The sequence below is a fragment of the Schistocerca serialis genome, chromosome 4 (assembly GCF_023864345.2).
Source record: "Schistocerca serialis cubense isolate TAMUIC-IGC-003099 chromosome 4, iqSchSeri2.2, whole genome shotgun sequence".
NCBI classification, from domain to species: domain Eukaryota; kingdom Metazoa; phylum Arthropoda; class Insecta; order Orthoptera; family Acrididae; genus Schistocerca; species Schistocerca serialis.
This window is the reverse complement of record NC_064641.1, coordinates 630,132,924-630,150,908: the sequence shown is the minus strand read 5'-3', so window position 1 is coordinate 630,150,908 and position 17,985 is coordinate 630,132,924. Positions and strand designations below refer to the sequence as shown.

The window sequence follows — 17,985 nt, the reverse complement described above, 5'->3', positions numbered from 1 at the left end:
AAAACCTTCCCATTTCAAGAGTTCCTCCATCTGCGCAATTCGATGCGGTCGCGCACTGTTAGTCATAAAAATGAGATCAGGAACGAATGCACTCTTGAAAAGAGTGTGGAAGGACTGCAGTGTCAACGTTGACCGATGAGTCTAAAGTGTTCAAAGATCTGGAGGTCAGGACGCAGAAGCAACGTTATGCCTCCCCACACTGTAACAACCGAACCACCAAAACGACCATGTTCGACAATGCTGGACGTAGCCTCATATGGCGAGAGGTGGAAACACATAATCCACCCAGAACTAGTGCAGACCGTGATCGTTTTGCTGATTCGGGTGTTACGGTGAGGGGAGACATAATGTTCCATGATCGTACTGACCTCCAATTCTTTGAACGCGGTACATTCACTGGTCGACGTTACTGCGACGCAGTACTCCTTCTCCAAGTGCATCTTTTCAGGGATGCGTTCGGGCCTGACTTTTTAGGATTCCGTATCTCATTCGGTAAAAACGGAATCCTTACAATATCACTTTGTGTCCGTTTATCTGTCCGTCTGGCGTCTGCCCGACTTTTTGAACCCTTTTTCTCTGGAACGGTTAGACCTATCAAAATGAAATTTGTGTCACTTACTAAAGGCTATATAACAAACGTTAGCGGTCAACGCAACGAAAAGATACGGCCATTTACGTAACATTTTTTGATACTCACAAACTCACTCATCAAAAATGTACAAGCTACTTCCCCATGACCCAGAATCATGAAATTTCCCAAGATTTCACACAACAAGCAAAAAAAAAAAAAAAAAAAACGAAAATTGTTAATTTTTATTATATTACACGAAAAAACTTTTTTCATTCATTATCAGACTGTCTGCTGTTAAGACCCTATTTTCTCAAGAACATTAGACGTATCAAGTTGAAATTTAGGTCACACATTAGGATCTACGGACCTTGGGGGATGTAAGAAAGTGAATCTTCTAAGGCAAAGCAGTCAACAGAAACGACCATTTAAGTCACTTATGTGAACTCTCGCAAACTCAGTCATCAAAACCTGTACGCTACTGTCGTTAGTCTAGACCCAATAAATTCCTGAAGCACATGCTGCGCCATTGTTGAATACTGACAGCTGGAGCCTGGTATGAAAGTATACATCTTCTCTTTGGATCCCAGATGTGCTCTATAGGTGGTAAGTCTGAGAACTGGAAAGGCGAATCAAGGATCCGTACATTCCTCAAGGCACTTGTGGCGTAAACTACAGTGCAGAGTCTCGCATCACTCTGTTGGAATTTGCCATTTGGCATGGTAGTCACAAAGGCGTTTACCTTTCTCGTCACGTACTAGCGACCATTCAGCCTTCCTTCAACTATCAAATTATATTCAACAGTTAGGTCAAGCGGTCTCAGGCGACTTGCCACGGTTCGTGCGGCTTCCCCCGTCGGAAGTTCGAGTCCTCCCTCGGGCATGGTGTGTTTGTTGTCCTTAGCGTAAGTTAGTTAAAGTAAGGTTAAGTAGTGTGTAAGCATAGGGACCGATGACCTCAGCAGTTTGGCCCTGTAGGAACTTACCACAAATTTTCCAACAATTACACACAAGATGTTCCCAGAAGATAGAGCGATATGGGTCTCGAGAAGCACTTCGTCTAGCGATCTTTCATCAGTTTGTTTATGGACACGTTTGAATCGACCTGACCGCCACGTATAGGAGAGAGACTCGTTGGTGAACACTGCCAGTCAATGTCTCAGTTGATTTCGCCCTGCACCAGCAAGTTTCTGTTGTCTGTGATAAAGTGTCAGAGCAGAGGAAAAATCACGCATGACAACTCGAGATTTCAAACCAGCTTCAAGTAATCAGTTCTTGACGGCTCTTGGTCAAACTCTGCGTGTACTCTTTGCTCTGATTTCAGCTGCTGTCATTTATCTGCTCATCAGAACCAACCGAATAATCCTACCATATTCTCGTGCTTATACAAGGAACCGCGCCTACTCTCCTGTCGTCCTCATTCCATCCCGTTAGCACTCGTTCCGCAGCCATTGAACTACTGCCAACTGTTTGTGCGATCTGACTGTATGATACTCCCATGTCCCTCATGCCAATGACTTGACCTTTCTCAAGATCCGAAAGATGGTGATCAATTGCACGTGCACGTCCTTTCAACGCGCTGCGATATCCACCTGATCAGTTCCAATAATTTCAGACATCCAATAAGCATCGTGTACCCACATCATTCTCAAATATGGAAATACTGCAATATCATATCAGTAGAGCTCTGTCAAGTGGCTGACGGTGTAACGCTTTCAGTTTCCACCAATGTATTTAAAACCACGTAAAATTAGATTCTCGATTGAAATTCGGATCGGATAATTATTTCTCCGAAAAACCATCTCTATACGCGTGTAAAAGCTGACCTTAACAACGGTTAAATATGAAAGCGACGTGGGTGTGCGGTTCTAGCTAATACAGCTACAGCTGCGACATATTCCGATCGTCACAGCGGTGAGTAAGCCACGACTGAAGTAGTTCGCCGGTTCCCAGAAGCCCCTCAAGTCGTTTTAAAAGGGACACCGCAGCTGCTCGCCATCGGCGTCCTTTGGATAAAGGAAGTGCTGCCAGGCACACGAGGTGGCGCGGCAGACGAAGGTCCAGCCCACTCATCGACCCGCAATCTGGACCACATAGGGTGCATCATAAATAACAGCGAAAACCGGTACGGGTGAAAATAAAGAAGAAACGTTCAAGTAACAAAGGTCTGCGAAGAGGCCGTTCCCGTAGTAATTGCAAAACTGTAGTTACGAACCGTCACTGACTTCCGTAAGAAATATGTCCTAGCCAGTAAAACGTATTGGAAATGTAAGTTAACTTTTCTATTAACTCTCCATTAAGGGCGCTCAAAACGCATCCATGCCCTGTCTTAACAAGAAATACGGGGGGCGTTCAATAAGTAACACAATACTTTTTTCTCCACCAATTTCGGTTGAATAAATTCGTACTTTGTTGTGGGCCATCGTGGAATATTCCCGGTTCAGTCCCTATAGTTTCATTAAGCTCCGATGGGTGGCGGCGCTATATATAGCCTTCAAAATGGTGTCTGTATCAGAGGTGCGCTCCAAGCAAAAATAAAAAAAAAAAGTTCGAATGGCTCTAAGCACTATGGGACTTAACATTTGTGGTCATCAGTCCCCTGGAACTTAGAACTACTTAAACCTAACCAACCTAAGGACATCACACACATCCACGCCCGCACACAGCTGTGAGTCCTGCAATATTGGAGCGTGCGGACACACTCATTCAAGGTGATCGACGGCTTACAATCAACACCTCACTGCACAACTGGACGCCTCTGTTGGTAGTGCTGAACCATTTTTCCACCAGTGGGGCACCCTAAGGTGTGTGCCCAAAGGGTTCCTCACCGCCTAGCACAAGACCACAAAGAGCAACGAAGGGCCATCCGTGAGGAGCTGCTTGCGCGTTTCAAGGGTGATCGCGACAGTTTTGTTGGATGATCCGGAGGTTATTGATGCAGCAAGACGTTGCCTCCGGTGTCGACCAGTAGTGAGGAACCGTGCGTGCATGTAGGCCTTCCCAGTACGGGGACGTAAGGCAGTCGTATTGAACGGATATTATGATGAAAAATAAAAAAAGGGTACGTAGCAAAGAGTGGGGAACAGAATGGCGTACTGGAATCCTGAATAAAACGAACCAGTTTTCAGAAAAATGTGTTGCATTACTTATTCAAAATGGCTCTGAGCACTATGCGACTTAAACTTCTGAGGTCATCAGTCGCCTAGAACTTAGAACTACTTAAACCTAACTAACCTAAGGACATCACACACATCCATGCCCGAGGGAGGATTCGAATCTATGACCGTAGCGGTCGCTCGGTTCCAGACTGTAGCGCCTAGAACCGCTAGGCCACTCCGGCCGGTACATTACTTATCGCTTACGTGATGCACTTTACTGTAAATTGACTGTTCGGAGGAGGTACGCCGCATGTTGTTCTCTCATTTGGACGCACTACCGAACTCGTCTCTTCAGTGCGTTACGAATTCTTCAACCATCCTAGGACCCTCGCGTAAATCCTGACAAGACTATACAATTTGCTGTTCCAACCCTTCCACTGTACCAACGAGAGTGCTGTGCACTACACTTCTGAGACGACCGTAGACAGCAGAATCCAGAGCATAGAGGTCAAGATGCCTTGGAGGCTTACAGTGCTTATCCACACTGGGCAATGTTGGCGCGTTACATGTCGCCATAGATCAGCAGCAAAATGTTCCGGTGACCCATCACGGATGTACGACATTCCCCAACTATAGGCCACTGGTGAAATTTGAGACCTATCGGATAGGGTCTTAACTGAGAAATTTAAATTTCCGATACAGAGTTGCTAGGACAACATTCTGAAGATTATCACAGAGTTTTACAGTTGTGTATTTCACTTTTTTCCTGTGTCAAGGATAGGTTCACTAAAGGGAGGTACAGGCAAGTTTTCATTCTAGTATTGCATTTATGAGTATCTCTACTGCTCTCAAGTTGTGATGGAGTGCGGGAAAAAATTTCATCAGTGAATAAATGTACTGTGAGGCTGTAGTTATTACACCGAATTGCTGAAATACGAATAAATTAGTGCCATTTGCGTGTTGTGTAAGTTTCCTGGTGTTCTTACTGTAATAAGTTCCATAACCGTGTGTCCTTGTGACACACATCCCCTCAAATTTGCTACTACCGTGCTTCTGTATCACTGAAAAATGGCTCTGATCACTATGGGACTTAACATCTGAGGTCATCAGTCCCCTAGAACTTAGAACTACTTAAACCTAACTAACCTAAGCACATCACACACATGCATGGCCGAGGCAGGATTCAAACCTGCGACCGTAGCAGCAGCGCGGTTCCGGACTGAAGCGCCTAGAACCGCTCGGTCACAGCGGCCGGCCTGTGCCACTGACACGATGATAAAAGGAACGTTTATATTACTAAACAGTTTATGATTAACACTCTGCTTATAATGTCTTAAATCCATGAAAATGTCTCCACGTCGATCTAAAGTCAATTCAGAGTACATGAATACTCACAATAATTCACGTATTTACTGACGGGGTATCCCACATGTCACCTATCGTCCTGGATCCACTAGCGATGGATAAAAGTAAAGTTTGGTACACCGCAGCGATATCGGTACCTGTCCCCTTACAAACGTCACACACGTCAACTTTCTTCGGTACAGTCAATACACTTTGCATAAGAGAGTAGTTACCCTGGAATATTATCCCGTAGTACATGAGTGGAAGAAAATGTCTAAGCTATGTTAACTTACAGGTGTCCGTTCTCCAAAGCTGACTATTATTCTTATTCCTAAAGTAGGCAAAGGTTAGCAGTTCCACTACATGATTTTTCGAGTTTTTAAATTTTCATCAATATGCACACCCTTTTGTTATTTTTTGGTCCTACATCACATCAATAGGAGGAAGGATATTTTCGGTAGTACAAAACTGGATGAGCTAGGACATTTTTCAAGCTTAAAGCTAGTGCATTTGAGCTAAAAAAGAGCGCGCCCAGCGAGGAACACTATAGGGTAATGCCACCCCCATCCCCCACCCAGCACACCACTCCTTAGGAAAAAAAATCTTCGTAAATCGCCCCGTCAAACAAACATAATTATGGTTTGTGCGCAAACTGAAGAGCGAGCAAGTGAGCCCCCTTCTCGCTCCCCAATTACGTCACAAGCAGCACCTAATGGCTGTTTCACAAAGTTATACCGACCCTTCCGTAGCTTGCCTTTTAAATCAATTATGAGTAGTGTGCAGACACGTCCCAAGGACTGTTTACTTTTCACTAAATGCGGTAACACTGAAAACAGAAATTAGTAACTAATATATGTAGTGTAAGAAACATCCACGAACTGAATCTACGTAAACCACTGCACTTTGCACTACTGTTACACGACAAACTGCTCCTTAGTGCGTCTGCGTGGCAGTTGTAGTGTATTTCCAGGAAATACCAATTCCCCCTCACTAGCATTTCCCGCTTTTCAGTTTACAGACTGTATCAGATCAGCATCAGTTTGAAGAAAGCAACGTGTAATGGATATTGAGAATGCTAACTAGTATAGGCAGAGTAGTGAATCTCAAAATTATTTCGTGTTTCCCGGAGAAACTAACATAAGCTCTTGTGGCAGCGCGTGTATTTGTCAAAAATATTTACCGGCTTACTACTTCGAAGGTGTCTCGCTCGACTTCAGCTCCTTACCTAAATACGGAAAATTGCTCAGGTGACACACAAGATCAATACAGGTCAATACACACATCACTGACGTCGATTTGCAGCAGGATTTTGGAACGAATTACCAGCACGGATTAAGAAAATATCGTTCTTGTCTCTTTATTTACACGAAGTGGTGAGTGGTACCGACAGGGGTTCTCATGTTGATCCTATATTTACAGATTTCCAGAATGCTTTAGACACCATTCCTCACAGACGTCATCTAATTAAATTGCGCACCTATGGAGTTCTGTGACCGGATTCGTGATTCCCTATCCTAAAGGAAGCCATCTCGTAGAATTAAGATGATAGCTTGGCTGTTCCTAATTTATGTAGATAACTTAGGAGAGACAATCTGAGCAGTCCTCGTAGAAGATGCTGTCGTTTACCGTCTAGTAAAATAATCAGAAGGTCAAAACGGTGCGACAATTACAATCGGTCCTAAATTTAAAAAAAAGTGCGAGGTCCTCCACATGAGCACTATAAAAATTGCTCTAAATTGTCGTTACACAATAATACATACAAACATAACGCTCGTCGTCGATTCAACGAAATATCTATGTATAACAAATACAAACACAGAAAATGTTGTGGGGAATGTGAAGCAAAGTCTGCGATTCTTTGGCAGAAGACTAAAAATGCTCAAGAAATCTACTATAGCGACTGCTTACATTACTCTTCTGGAGCCTTGCTGCTGGTATGGGATCCTTCCCATACAGGACTGATGGAGAACATCGAAAAAATTTAAACAAGAGTGCTCGCTTTGTATTACCGCGATACTGGGGAGAGAATGTCACGGATACGATAAGCGAGCTCAGGTGGCAATAATTAAAACAAATACGTTTTTGATTGACGTGAGTTCCTATCACAAAATTTCAATGACTAAATTTTTCCTCCTCACCAAAATATTTTATTGGCAACCACCTGCACACGTAGAATGACCATCACGATAAAAAAAAAAAAGAAATCAGTGTTCGAGAGGAAAACTGTAGCTATCCGTGCCATTTGGGAGCGGAACGGTCGAGAAACAGTTTTCAAGTGGTTCTATGAAACTTCTGCCAAACACTAAAGTGTTAATTGCAAAATAATCATGTAGATGTATATCTAATGAGTAAAATTATACACTGAAGTGACAAGAGTCGTGGGGTAGCGTCATGTACATATGAAGATCGCGGTAGTATCACGTACACAGGCTACAAAAGGGCAGTGCATTGGCGGAGCTATCATTTGTACTCAGGTGATTCATAGGTAAAAGTTTCCGCCGCGATCATGACCGCACAACGGGAATTAAGAAAATTTGGACGCGGAATGGTAGTTGGAGCTAGACGCATGGGACTTTCCATTTTGGAAATCGTTAGGGCTGGTTCAAATGGCTCTGAGCACTATGGGACTTAACATCTGAGGTCATCACTCCCCAAGAACTTAGAACTACTTAAACCTAACTAACCTAAGGACATCACACACATCCACGCCAGAGGCAGGATTCGAACCTGCGACCGTAGCGGTCGCATGGTTCCAGACTGAAGCGCCTACAACCTCTCGGCCACACCGGCCGGTGAAATCGCTAGGGAATTCAGTATTCCGAGATCAACAGTTTCAAGAGTGTGCCGAGAGTGCAAATTTCAGGCTTTACCTCTCACCACGAACAACGCAGTGACCGACGGCCTTCACTTAACGAACGAGAGCAGCGGCGTTTGCGTAGAGATGTCATTGCTAGCAGACAAGCAACACTGCGTGAAATAAACGCAGAAATGAATGTGGGACGTTCAACGATCGTATCCATTAGGACAGTGTGGCGAAATTTGGCGCTAATGGGCTATGGCAGCAGACGACCGACGCGAGTGCCTAGCTAAGAGCACATCTCCTGCAGCTCTAGTGTGCTCGCGACTATATCGGTTGGACCCTGGACGACTGTAAAACCGTGGCCTGGTCAGATGAGTCCCGCCTTCAGTTGGTAACAGCTGATAGTAGGATTCGAGTATGCCATAGGCTCCACGAAGCCATAGACCCAAAACGTCAACAAGGCACTGTGCTAGCCGGCTCCATAATGGTGTGCGCTGTTTTTGCATGGAACGGAATGGGTCATCTGGTCCAACTGAACCAATAATTGACTGGAAATGGTTATGTTCAGCTACTTGCAGACCACTTACAGCCATTCATGGACTTCATGTTCCCAAACAACGATGGAATTTTTATGTATGACAATTCGCCATGTCACTGGGCTACAATTGTTCGCGATTGGTTTAAAGAACGTTCTGGACCATTCGAGCGAATGATTTGGCCCTCCAGATCGCCCGACATGAATCCCATAGTACATTTAAGGGCACGATCGAAACTTCAGTTCGCGGACAAAATCCTCCACCGGCAGCAATTATAGGCGGCTATAGAGTCATCATGGGTCAATGTTTCTGCAGGGAACTTCCAACGACTCGTTGACTCTACGCCACGTGGAATTGCTGCGCAAGGCGAAAGGAGGTCCGACACGATATTAGAGGTATCCCACGACTTTTGTCACCTCAGCGTTATATCTCGCTCATCCTTGTATGTTGCTGATTCCGCAACTCTAGACCGAGTGATTTGCGCGTGTTTTCTGCAATTCCCGCGTGTACTTGCCGCTGCTGGTACTCACTCTGGCCCAGTATGTACGGCGCGCGACCCGCGGGCGAGGCGACTGCCAAACAGCGCGTCGCGAGGGCGAGGGTATCTTTACCGGTGCAGCCTCGAGACCTGGCAGAGCATCCGTGTGCAGGAGGCACTCTGCCAAACAAGAGTCTGCAGCTGGCGGCCGTTTAGCCGTCCTCTCTCAACCTACTCATCCCACACGAGGATGGCTCGTCTTCTGACAGCAACTGCCCGCAGAAACAACGGTTACGTTGGAGGTCTCCCAATAAAGATACAAGGCGCTGTTGTTCTCTTTGCACTGCCCATGTAAGCAGATGGGATAAACGTTTCAGAAAGATCAGTTCCAGAAATAGAGGAACGCGCGGGGCAATACTGACCCTACTGACCCTACCTCTTATCTTAGAAGATAGGGTAAAGCAGGAGTGGGTAATTGTTGTAGCTGGGTGGCCGCTTTTGGAGCAGGATCGCACCTTTTAAAACTTTTGCACTCATTAGTTAACTTCCTATTTCAGAAAAGGTCGGTTCTTCGTTATACACACAACATTCATAATTTTCTTTTTTTTTCGGAGGTTCATGGTTTCATTAAAGTTTGACCTTTATATAGTAAGTGTTCCACAGATACCATGGAAATAAACCAGGTCAACTGGAAAAGCGATTGCGCACCCTACTTTACCAGCAAATCATGTTGATTCTCTTGATACTCTGCGCGGTAGCTGATGGGAGCGAGTTTAATTTGGAAATACCGTTACAGTCGCCCCTATCAAACGCCGCGCCGATTGTCAACATGGTTTGCGCGGAAATGTATCTACGCTGAGCAGGTGTACTGACGTGGTTGTCCTATTGAAGATCAGAGGTCACGCACAGGAAGGAAATCTCGGTTCAAGGCAGATTTTTATGACGGTGTTGAAGGGCCACGCAAGAAAACTTTAGCGGGGTTAAATAAAGGCAAATCTACGTTTGGAGCAGTTGCACATTTAGAAAAAGTTATTTTACAACGTGACTGGACTACACTGGTTGAAATTTTGTATGTTTCAGGAATAAAATACAGGGAGCGAACGGTTATTTAGAACTTGTACAGAAACCATAGGAGTCGAAGGGCATAAAAGAGAAGCAGTGGTTGAGAAGGGAGTGAGACAGGGTTGCGGCCTATGCCCTTTGCCATTCAGTCTGAACAATGAGCAGCCAGCAAAGAAAACCAAAGAGAAATTTTGATGGGGAATTAAAGTTCAGGGAGAAGAAATAACAACTTTAATGTTTGTCGACGATGTTGTATTACTGTCAGACACGGCAAAGGTCTTGGAAGAGCAGTTGAACGGAGTGGACAGTGTCTTCATAAGATGTTATAATATGAACAACAACAAAAGCAAAACAAGGGTAATGGAATGTACTGCAATTAAATCAGGCAATGCTGTGGGAATTAGATTAGCAAGTAGACACCACAGGTAGAGATTTGGTTTTGCGATTTCAGCTTCAAAGTGACTGATGATGGCCAAAGTAGAGAGGATATAAAATGCAGACTCGTTACAGCAAGAAAAGAATTTCTCGAAAAAGAGAAGTTTGCTTGTACTGAATACAAATTTAAATCTTTGGAAGTACTTCTCTGGAGTGTAGCCTTGTATGGAAGTGGAATGTGGACGATGATCTGATCAGACAAGAAGGGAATAGAAGCTTTAGAAATGTGATGATACGGAAGAATGGTGAAGATTACACGAGTATACTAACTAAAGAGGAAGTACTGTGTCAAAATGGTAAGAAAGGTAATTTGTGGCATAACTTGACTAAAAGACGGGATCGATTGATAGCACACTTCCTAAGATATGAAGGAATCATCAGTTTGGTAATGGAGGGAAAGAGTGTGTGTGTGTGTGTGGGGGGGGGGGGGGGGGGGGAGGGGAAGGCGTTATGGGGGAATTGTAGGAGACCATGGAGTTAATACATTAAGCAGTGCAGATGGACATAGGTTGCAGGAGTTATTTGTAGATGTAGCGACCTGCACAGGATAGACTAGCACAGATAGTTGCGTAAAAAAGTCTTCGAACTGCAAATGACAACAACAGCAAACGTTTCAAGATTAATGATAGAAGGAAGATTACAGGTTAATATACCGTCGGCGAAGAGGCCATTAGGGGCAGATAACAACCTCTGATTGGGGAAGGAAATCGGTCGTGTCCTTTTGGAAAGGAAGCATACCAGTATTTGCTTTAATCGGTTAACGGAAATCCTAGCTGTGGACGTTCAAATGAGGATATGAACCACTGTCCTCCTGAATGCACACACAGTGTCTACCCATTATTCCAGAAAGGATTAACAACGATGGTAAACCTCTACAAGTCGCACAACGACCCTCTCTTAGTATCAGCTACTGGAAAGCAATGAAGTTAATGCATGCCGCTTTTTTAAAATTTTCCCTGCCTTCTCCAATAATCCTATCAGGTAAAAGTATCAAACTGCCGATCAGTGCTTAAAGAAAAAATTTAAAAAATTGATAAAAGTAGTAGTAGAAGAAGAAGAACAGTAACAAAAAGACAAGGAGGAGAAGCGAAAGTCACTAGAGACAGAGCACAAGCTCGGATTAGGGAAGAATAGGGAACGATATCGACCACGCCCTTTCATTGTGTAACAAAACAAGCGCTGTATCATTATGAGAGATCAGAATCATACAGCGCTTGTTTTGTTACATCTACATCTACATCTACATCTATACTCCGCGAGCCACCTTACGGTGTGTGGCGGAGGGTACTTATTGTACCACTATCTGATCCCCCCTTCCCTGTTCCATTCACGAATTGTGCGTGGGAAGAACGACTGCTTATAAGTCTCCGTATTTGCTCTAATTTCTCGGATCTTTTCGTTGTGATCATTACGCGAGATATATGTGGGCGGTAGTAATATGTTGCCCATCTCTTCCCGGAATGTGCTCTCTCCTAATTTCGATAATAAACCTCTCCGTATTGCGTAACGCCTTTCTTGAAGTGTCCGCCACTGGAGCTTGTTCAGCATCCCCGTAACGCTCTCGCGCTGACTAAATGTCCCCATGACGAATCGCGCTGCTTTTCGCTGGATCATGTCTATCTCTTCTATTAATCCAACCTGGTAAGGGTCCCATACTGATGAGCAATACTCAAGAATCGGACGAACAAGCGTTTTGTAAGCTACTTCTTTCGTCGATGAGTCACATTTTCTTAGAATTCTTCCTATGAATCTCAACCTGGCGCCTGCTTTTCCCACTATTTGTTTTATGTGATCATTCCACTTCAGATCGCTCCGGATAGTAACTCCTAAGTATTTTACGGTCGTTACCGCTTCCAATGATTTACCACCTATGGCATAATCGTACTGGAATGGATTTCTGCCCCTATGTATGCGCATTATATTACATTTATCTACGTTTAGGGAAAGCTGCCAGCTGTCGCACCATGCATTAATCCTCTGCAGGTCCTCCTGGAGTACGTACGAGTCTTCTGATGTTGCTACTTTCTTGTAGACAACCGTGTCATCTGCAAATAGCCTCACGGAGCTACCGATGTTGTCAACTAAGTCATTTATGTATATTGTAAACAATAAAGGTCCTATCACGCTTCCCTGCGGTACTCCCGAAATTACCTCTACATCTGCAGATTTTGAACCGTTAAGAATGACATGTTGTGTTCTTTCTTCTAGGAAATCCTGAATCCAATCACAAACCTGGTCCGATATTCCGTAAGCTCGTATATTTTTCACTAAACGTAAGTGCGGAACCGTATCAAATGCCTTCCTGAAGTCCAGGAATACGGCATCAATCTGCTCGCCAGTGTCTACGGCACTGTGAATTTCTTGGGCAAATAGGGCGAGCTGAGTTTCACATGATCTCTGTTTGCGGAATCCATGTTGGTTATGATGAAGGAGATTTGTATTATCTAAGAACGTCATAATACGAGAACACAAAACATGTTCCATTATTCTATAACAGATTGACGTAAGCGAAATAGGCCTATAATTATTCGCATCTGATTTATGACCCTTCTTGAAAATGGGAACGACCTGCGCTTTCTTCCAGTCGCTAGGTACTTTACGTTCTTCCAGCGATCTACGATAAATTGCTGATAGAAAGGGGGCAAGTTCTTTAGCATAATCACTGTAGAATCTTAAGGGTATCTCGTCTGGTCCGGATGCTTTTCCGCTACTAAGTGATAGCAGTTGTTTTTCAATTCCGATATCGTTTATTTCAATATTTTCCATTTTGGCGTCCGTGCGACGGCTGAAGTCAGGGACCGTGTTACGATTTTCCGCAGTGAAACAGTTTCGGAACACTGAATTCAGTATTTCTGCCTTTCTTCGGTCGTCCTCTGTTTCGGTGCCATCGTGGTCAACGAGTGACTGAATAGGGGATTTAGATCCGCTTACCGATTTTACATATGACCAAAACTTTTTAGGGTTCTTGTTTAGATTGTTTGCCAATGTTTTACGTTCGAATTCGTTGAATGCTTCTCTCATTGCTCTCTTTACGCTCTTTTTCGCTTCGTTCAGCTTTTCCTTATCAGCTATGATTCGACTACTCTTAAACCTATGATGAAGCTTTCTTTGTTTCCGTAGTACCTTTCGTACATGATTGTTATACCACGGTGGATCTTTCCCCTCGCTTTGGACCTTAGTCGGTACGAACTTATCTAAGGCGTACTGGACGATGTTTCTGAATTTTTTCCATTTTTGTTCCACATCCTCTTCCTCAGATATGAACGTTTGATGGTGGTCACTCAGATATTCTGCGATTTGTGCCCTATCACTCTTGTTAAGCAAATATATTTTCCTTCCTTTCTTGGCATTTCTTATTACACTTGTAGTCATTGATGCAACCACTGACTTATGATCACTGATACCCTCTTCTACATTCACGGAGTCGAAAAGTTCCGGTCTATTTGTTGCTATGAGGTCTAAAACGTTAGCTTCACGAGTTGGTTCTCTAACTATCTGCTCGAAGTAATTCTCGGACAAGGCAGTCAGGATAATGTCACAAGAGTCTCTGTCCCTGGCTCCAGTTCTGATTGTGTGACTATCCCATTCTATACCTGGTAGATTGAAGTCTCCCCCTATTACAATAGTATGATCACGAAACTTCTTCAAGACGTTCTGCAGGTTCTCTCTGAGGCGCTCAACTACTACGGTTGCTGATGCAGGTGGTCTATAGAAGCATCCGACTATCATATCTGACCCACCTTTGATACTTAACTTAACCCAGATTATTTCACATTCGCATTCGCTAATAACTTCACTGGATATTATTGAATTCTTTACTGCTATAAATACTCCTCCACCATTGGCGTTTATCCTATCCTTGCGGTATATATTCCATTCTGTGTCTAGGATTTCGTTACTGTTCACTTCCGGTTTTAACCAACTTTCCGTTCCTAATACTATATGCGCACTATTTCCTTCAATAAGAGATACTAATTCAGGAACCTTGCCCTGGATACTCCTGCAGTTTACCAATATTACGTTAACTTTTCCTGTTTTTGGTCTCTGAGGACGGACGTTCTTTATCAACGATGATAATGTCCTCTCTGGTAAGCCGTCAGGTATTTTATCGTTTCGCCCAAGGGGGGGTCCCTCTAACCTAAAAAACCGCCGTGTGCACGCCACACGTACTCTGCTACCCTAGTAGCTGCTTCCGGTGTGTAGTGCACGCCTGACCTGTCTAGTGGGGCCCTACAGTTCTCCACCCAATAACGGAGGTCGATGAATTTGCAACCATTATAGTCGCAGAGTCGTCTGAGCCTCTGGTTTAGACCCTCCACACGGCTCCAAACCAGAGGACCGCGATCGACTCTGGGCACTATGCTGCAGATATTAAGCTCAGCTTGCACTACGCGTGCGATGCTGGTTGTCTTCACCAAATCAGCCAGCCGCCGGAAGGAACCAAGGATGGCCTCAGAACCCAAGCGGCAGGCGTCATTCGTTCCGACATGTGCTACTATCTGCAGCCGGTCACACCCAGTGCGTTCAATAGCTGCCGGAAGGGCCTCCTCCACATTACGGACGAGACCCCCCGGCAAGCACACCGAGTGCACACTGGCATTCTTCCCCGACCTACCCGCTATTTTCCTGAGGGGCTCCATAACCCGCCTAACGTTGGAGCTCCCTATAACTAATAGGCCCGCCCTCTGTGACTGTCGGGACCTTGCCGGAGAATCGGCCACTGGCCCAACAGGCGAGGCATCCTGTGGTGGCTAGGAAACGATGTCATCACCACTAGGAAGCACCCCGTACCTGTTGGAAAGGGGTAAGGCAGCTGCCACGCGGCCAGATCCCACCTTCGCCTTTCGGCCAGGCACGCGCGAGCCCACCACTGTCCGCCATTCACCCTGGAGTGATGGCTGACCGGTAAGATGCTCACTGCCGGAAGACGCAGCGACATCAGGGGTTCCATGTGATTCCAAGGCCACCGAAGTAGGCATAGGTCTCACCACAGTTGCCCCAACGCCACTACGAGCCGACGCCTGCGCCTCGAGCTCGATGAGCCTAACAGACAAAGCCTCCACCTGCCCCCGAAGAGTGGCCAATTCTCCTTGCGTCCGCTCACAACAACCACAGTCCCTACACATGACTATGTTTACCCTACTCTATACGGTGACAAATTCCCAAGATAATCTTCTGATGAGCTACTCTGATAATCAAGAAACACTCACTGAAATACGAGACGCGAAAACTACGCTAGGTTTTCCCAGAAAAACTATTTAAAAGCTAAGCGCAGCAAATAAGTACAAAAACGCTTTATACAAACAGTACTCGCTGCTGCTGGTGCTCTCGCTCTGGCTGTCACAAGACAACTGCTGATTCAAGTGACTAGTGGCTAACGGCCGCGAAACAAATAAAAGACGGTTTTAGGGCGCTTTCTGTTCTAAACGATCAAGAAAACACTAAGAAATCTAACACGAAAACTACGTAAAGTTTTATCAAGAACTGTTAGTTACTATGCAGAGCAGATAAACACAAATAGAATCCCTTCCTTAGTGGAAGGTCGTAAACAAAATGCAAAATAAACGCTTTATACAAACAGTACTCGCTGCTGCTGGTGCTCTCGCTCTGGCTGTCACAATGAAAGGGCGAGCGAGTGTGCCGGGACGTACCCCGATTCTCTGGTACTAGAGCCACGTCATCATAAGGCGCCTGCGCGTAGCATACACAATATTGCGCGATAATCTAAGAGTAAAATTAAAAATTGTAATAGCTTTTCCAAACTTTGTCAATGTATGCTTCAGTATATTAATGTTAACACTTTGAAGTCTCAGAAACATCAGATGAATAAGTTTTGCCAAACATATTATTTTAAGAGAAAAATAAATGGCACTAAACAACGGAGCTAGAAAGCCAAAAATTGTTCAGAATGTGCAAATGTATGTCACAATCAAAAGTTACAAGTCTCAGCTTGATCGGGGCAACATTTTGGTCGAAACCGGTGTTTTCATGAAAAGTTGAAGACGCTAAATATTAATCTCAGGAAGTTGAAAATTCGCATGTAGGCTCACTTTGATATAGCATCCTAAAGTATGTGAGTCCATTAAGCTACGCCTATTAGTTTTCAAGTAATTTACTAAAAACCAAATTTGGGACAGAAACGTCCTCATCCGTAATAGGTTAAGAATCATTTGTAATTTTTATAGAAAGTTCTAATTACAGCACTTGATTACATTTATTAAATAATAAATCTGTGTGAACGTGCAATCTAGCCGGCGAAGTTTAAATACAGTCGAATCAAACTTTTTCAATAACTAAACCAAACTTACGTTTAATTATATAAAAATTGTGAAGTTTGTAAATTGTTACACAACAGAGATATTAATTAATACGTGTCCGGGATAGGGGCTATTTACAAGCTGCTACCTACGCATTTAACGGTTTATAGCAGATGTTCCGTTCGGTGGTCTGCTGCGCCCATTTATAAATACGACCCGAGGAGCCGTAGGGAGACACTTTGCACCGAGCTATCAATCTGTCCGCGTCTGTCAAAGGTTGGCATACGCTGTGCCTCGGATGACATCAGGGCTAGACACCTACCAAAGGCGTTTTCGGTAAAATTAGGAAGTGAACTCGCGAGGACTGTACGCCATCCTGTATTGCTTAGATTTCACGGAAGTGAATTGTGTGCCGTCCGTAAGGTTGACAAAACCACATGGCAAGTGGTGTGATTATTTCCCACTTTTGTGGCAAGCTGTCAACTTTGGTGATTAGTAGTCAGGGTCACAGACCATTTTACTTGGAACTTCCTGTAGTGGTCATCGGCTAATAGTACTGCTAATAGTGCTATTCTGATAGGGACATTATTATTACTATTATTATTATTATCAGGAATATTATTATGTTTGTGCGTGTGAACTTTTACTGAATATATTAGTTACAACTCAAAACTTTTATTTATAGTCGTGGTTCCTGATCCCGTTGAGTCAATAGTCAGTAGGAACATTTTCTTTCAGTGATCACAAGAATAATGTGGACTTGCAGACTGGAAATTATGGTCAGCATGTTCTCCATTGCTTTCTGCCTAACTGCAAAAATAGTTTTCTTGTAAACTGCGAAAAAGAACTCATATAAAAATCCACCCTCCGCCCACAAATGGACCTATTCAGGCATTTAACGTAATATTTAGGGAAATCATGCAAAAACCTAAATCTAGATGAAAGGATGAGGATTGAGAGCACCGTGCCCTCGGATCCAAGAGCAGTGTCTTACCATTGAGTCACCTTGGTTTGTGATATTCAGGGTGTAACAGGTATAAATGCATATGTTTCTGTCTGTGACTGAGGATGGTGTACTGAACATCGCATCAGTACTTTGCAGAATAATAACTATAACTATTAGAAATATTATGTTTTCGGTTGATTAGTTCCTCCAAGCAAATGTGGCAAGAGTATGTTATTAATGCTTATTTTGTTCTGGGCAGCTGGTCAGGACGCAAAAGGTTTAGCCTATACTGACAGGCGTAGTCACCTTCGTGGTGCAGTTACGGCCACGCCGAAAACATCACTTAGTAAATTATGTGACGTGTCTGTCGGGAGACGGTTCAACGCAGAGAAAAACAACCAGCACACTGATGTGTGTATATACTAAGATACTGTCTATAAAAATATCTGCATCTGTACCCAT

At 44.1% G+C, this 17,985-nt stretch overlaps 1 protein-coding gene across 2 annotated transcripts in view; it reads right to left on the bottom strand.

Moving 5' to 3' along the window:
- LOC126475462 (chitooligosaccharidolytic beta-N-acetylglucosaminidase) overlaps positions 1 to 17,985 on the bottom strand; it is a 229,968-nt gene that overhangs the window by 162,085 nt on the left and 49,898 nt on the right. The window contains exon 1 of one of the 2 annotated variants that reach the window (XM_050103345.1): positions 8,876 to 8,914. The exons of the other annotated variant lie outside the window; for it this stretch is intronic. Coding sequence (XP_049959302.1) covers position 8,876 — 1 coding nt within the window. The 5' untranslated portion in view covers positions 8,877 to 8,914. Of the gene's footprint in view, positions 1 to 8,875; positions 8,915 to 17,985 lie in introns of those variants that run through there. 2 annotated transcript variants of the gene reach the window in all.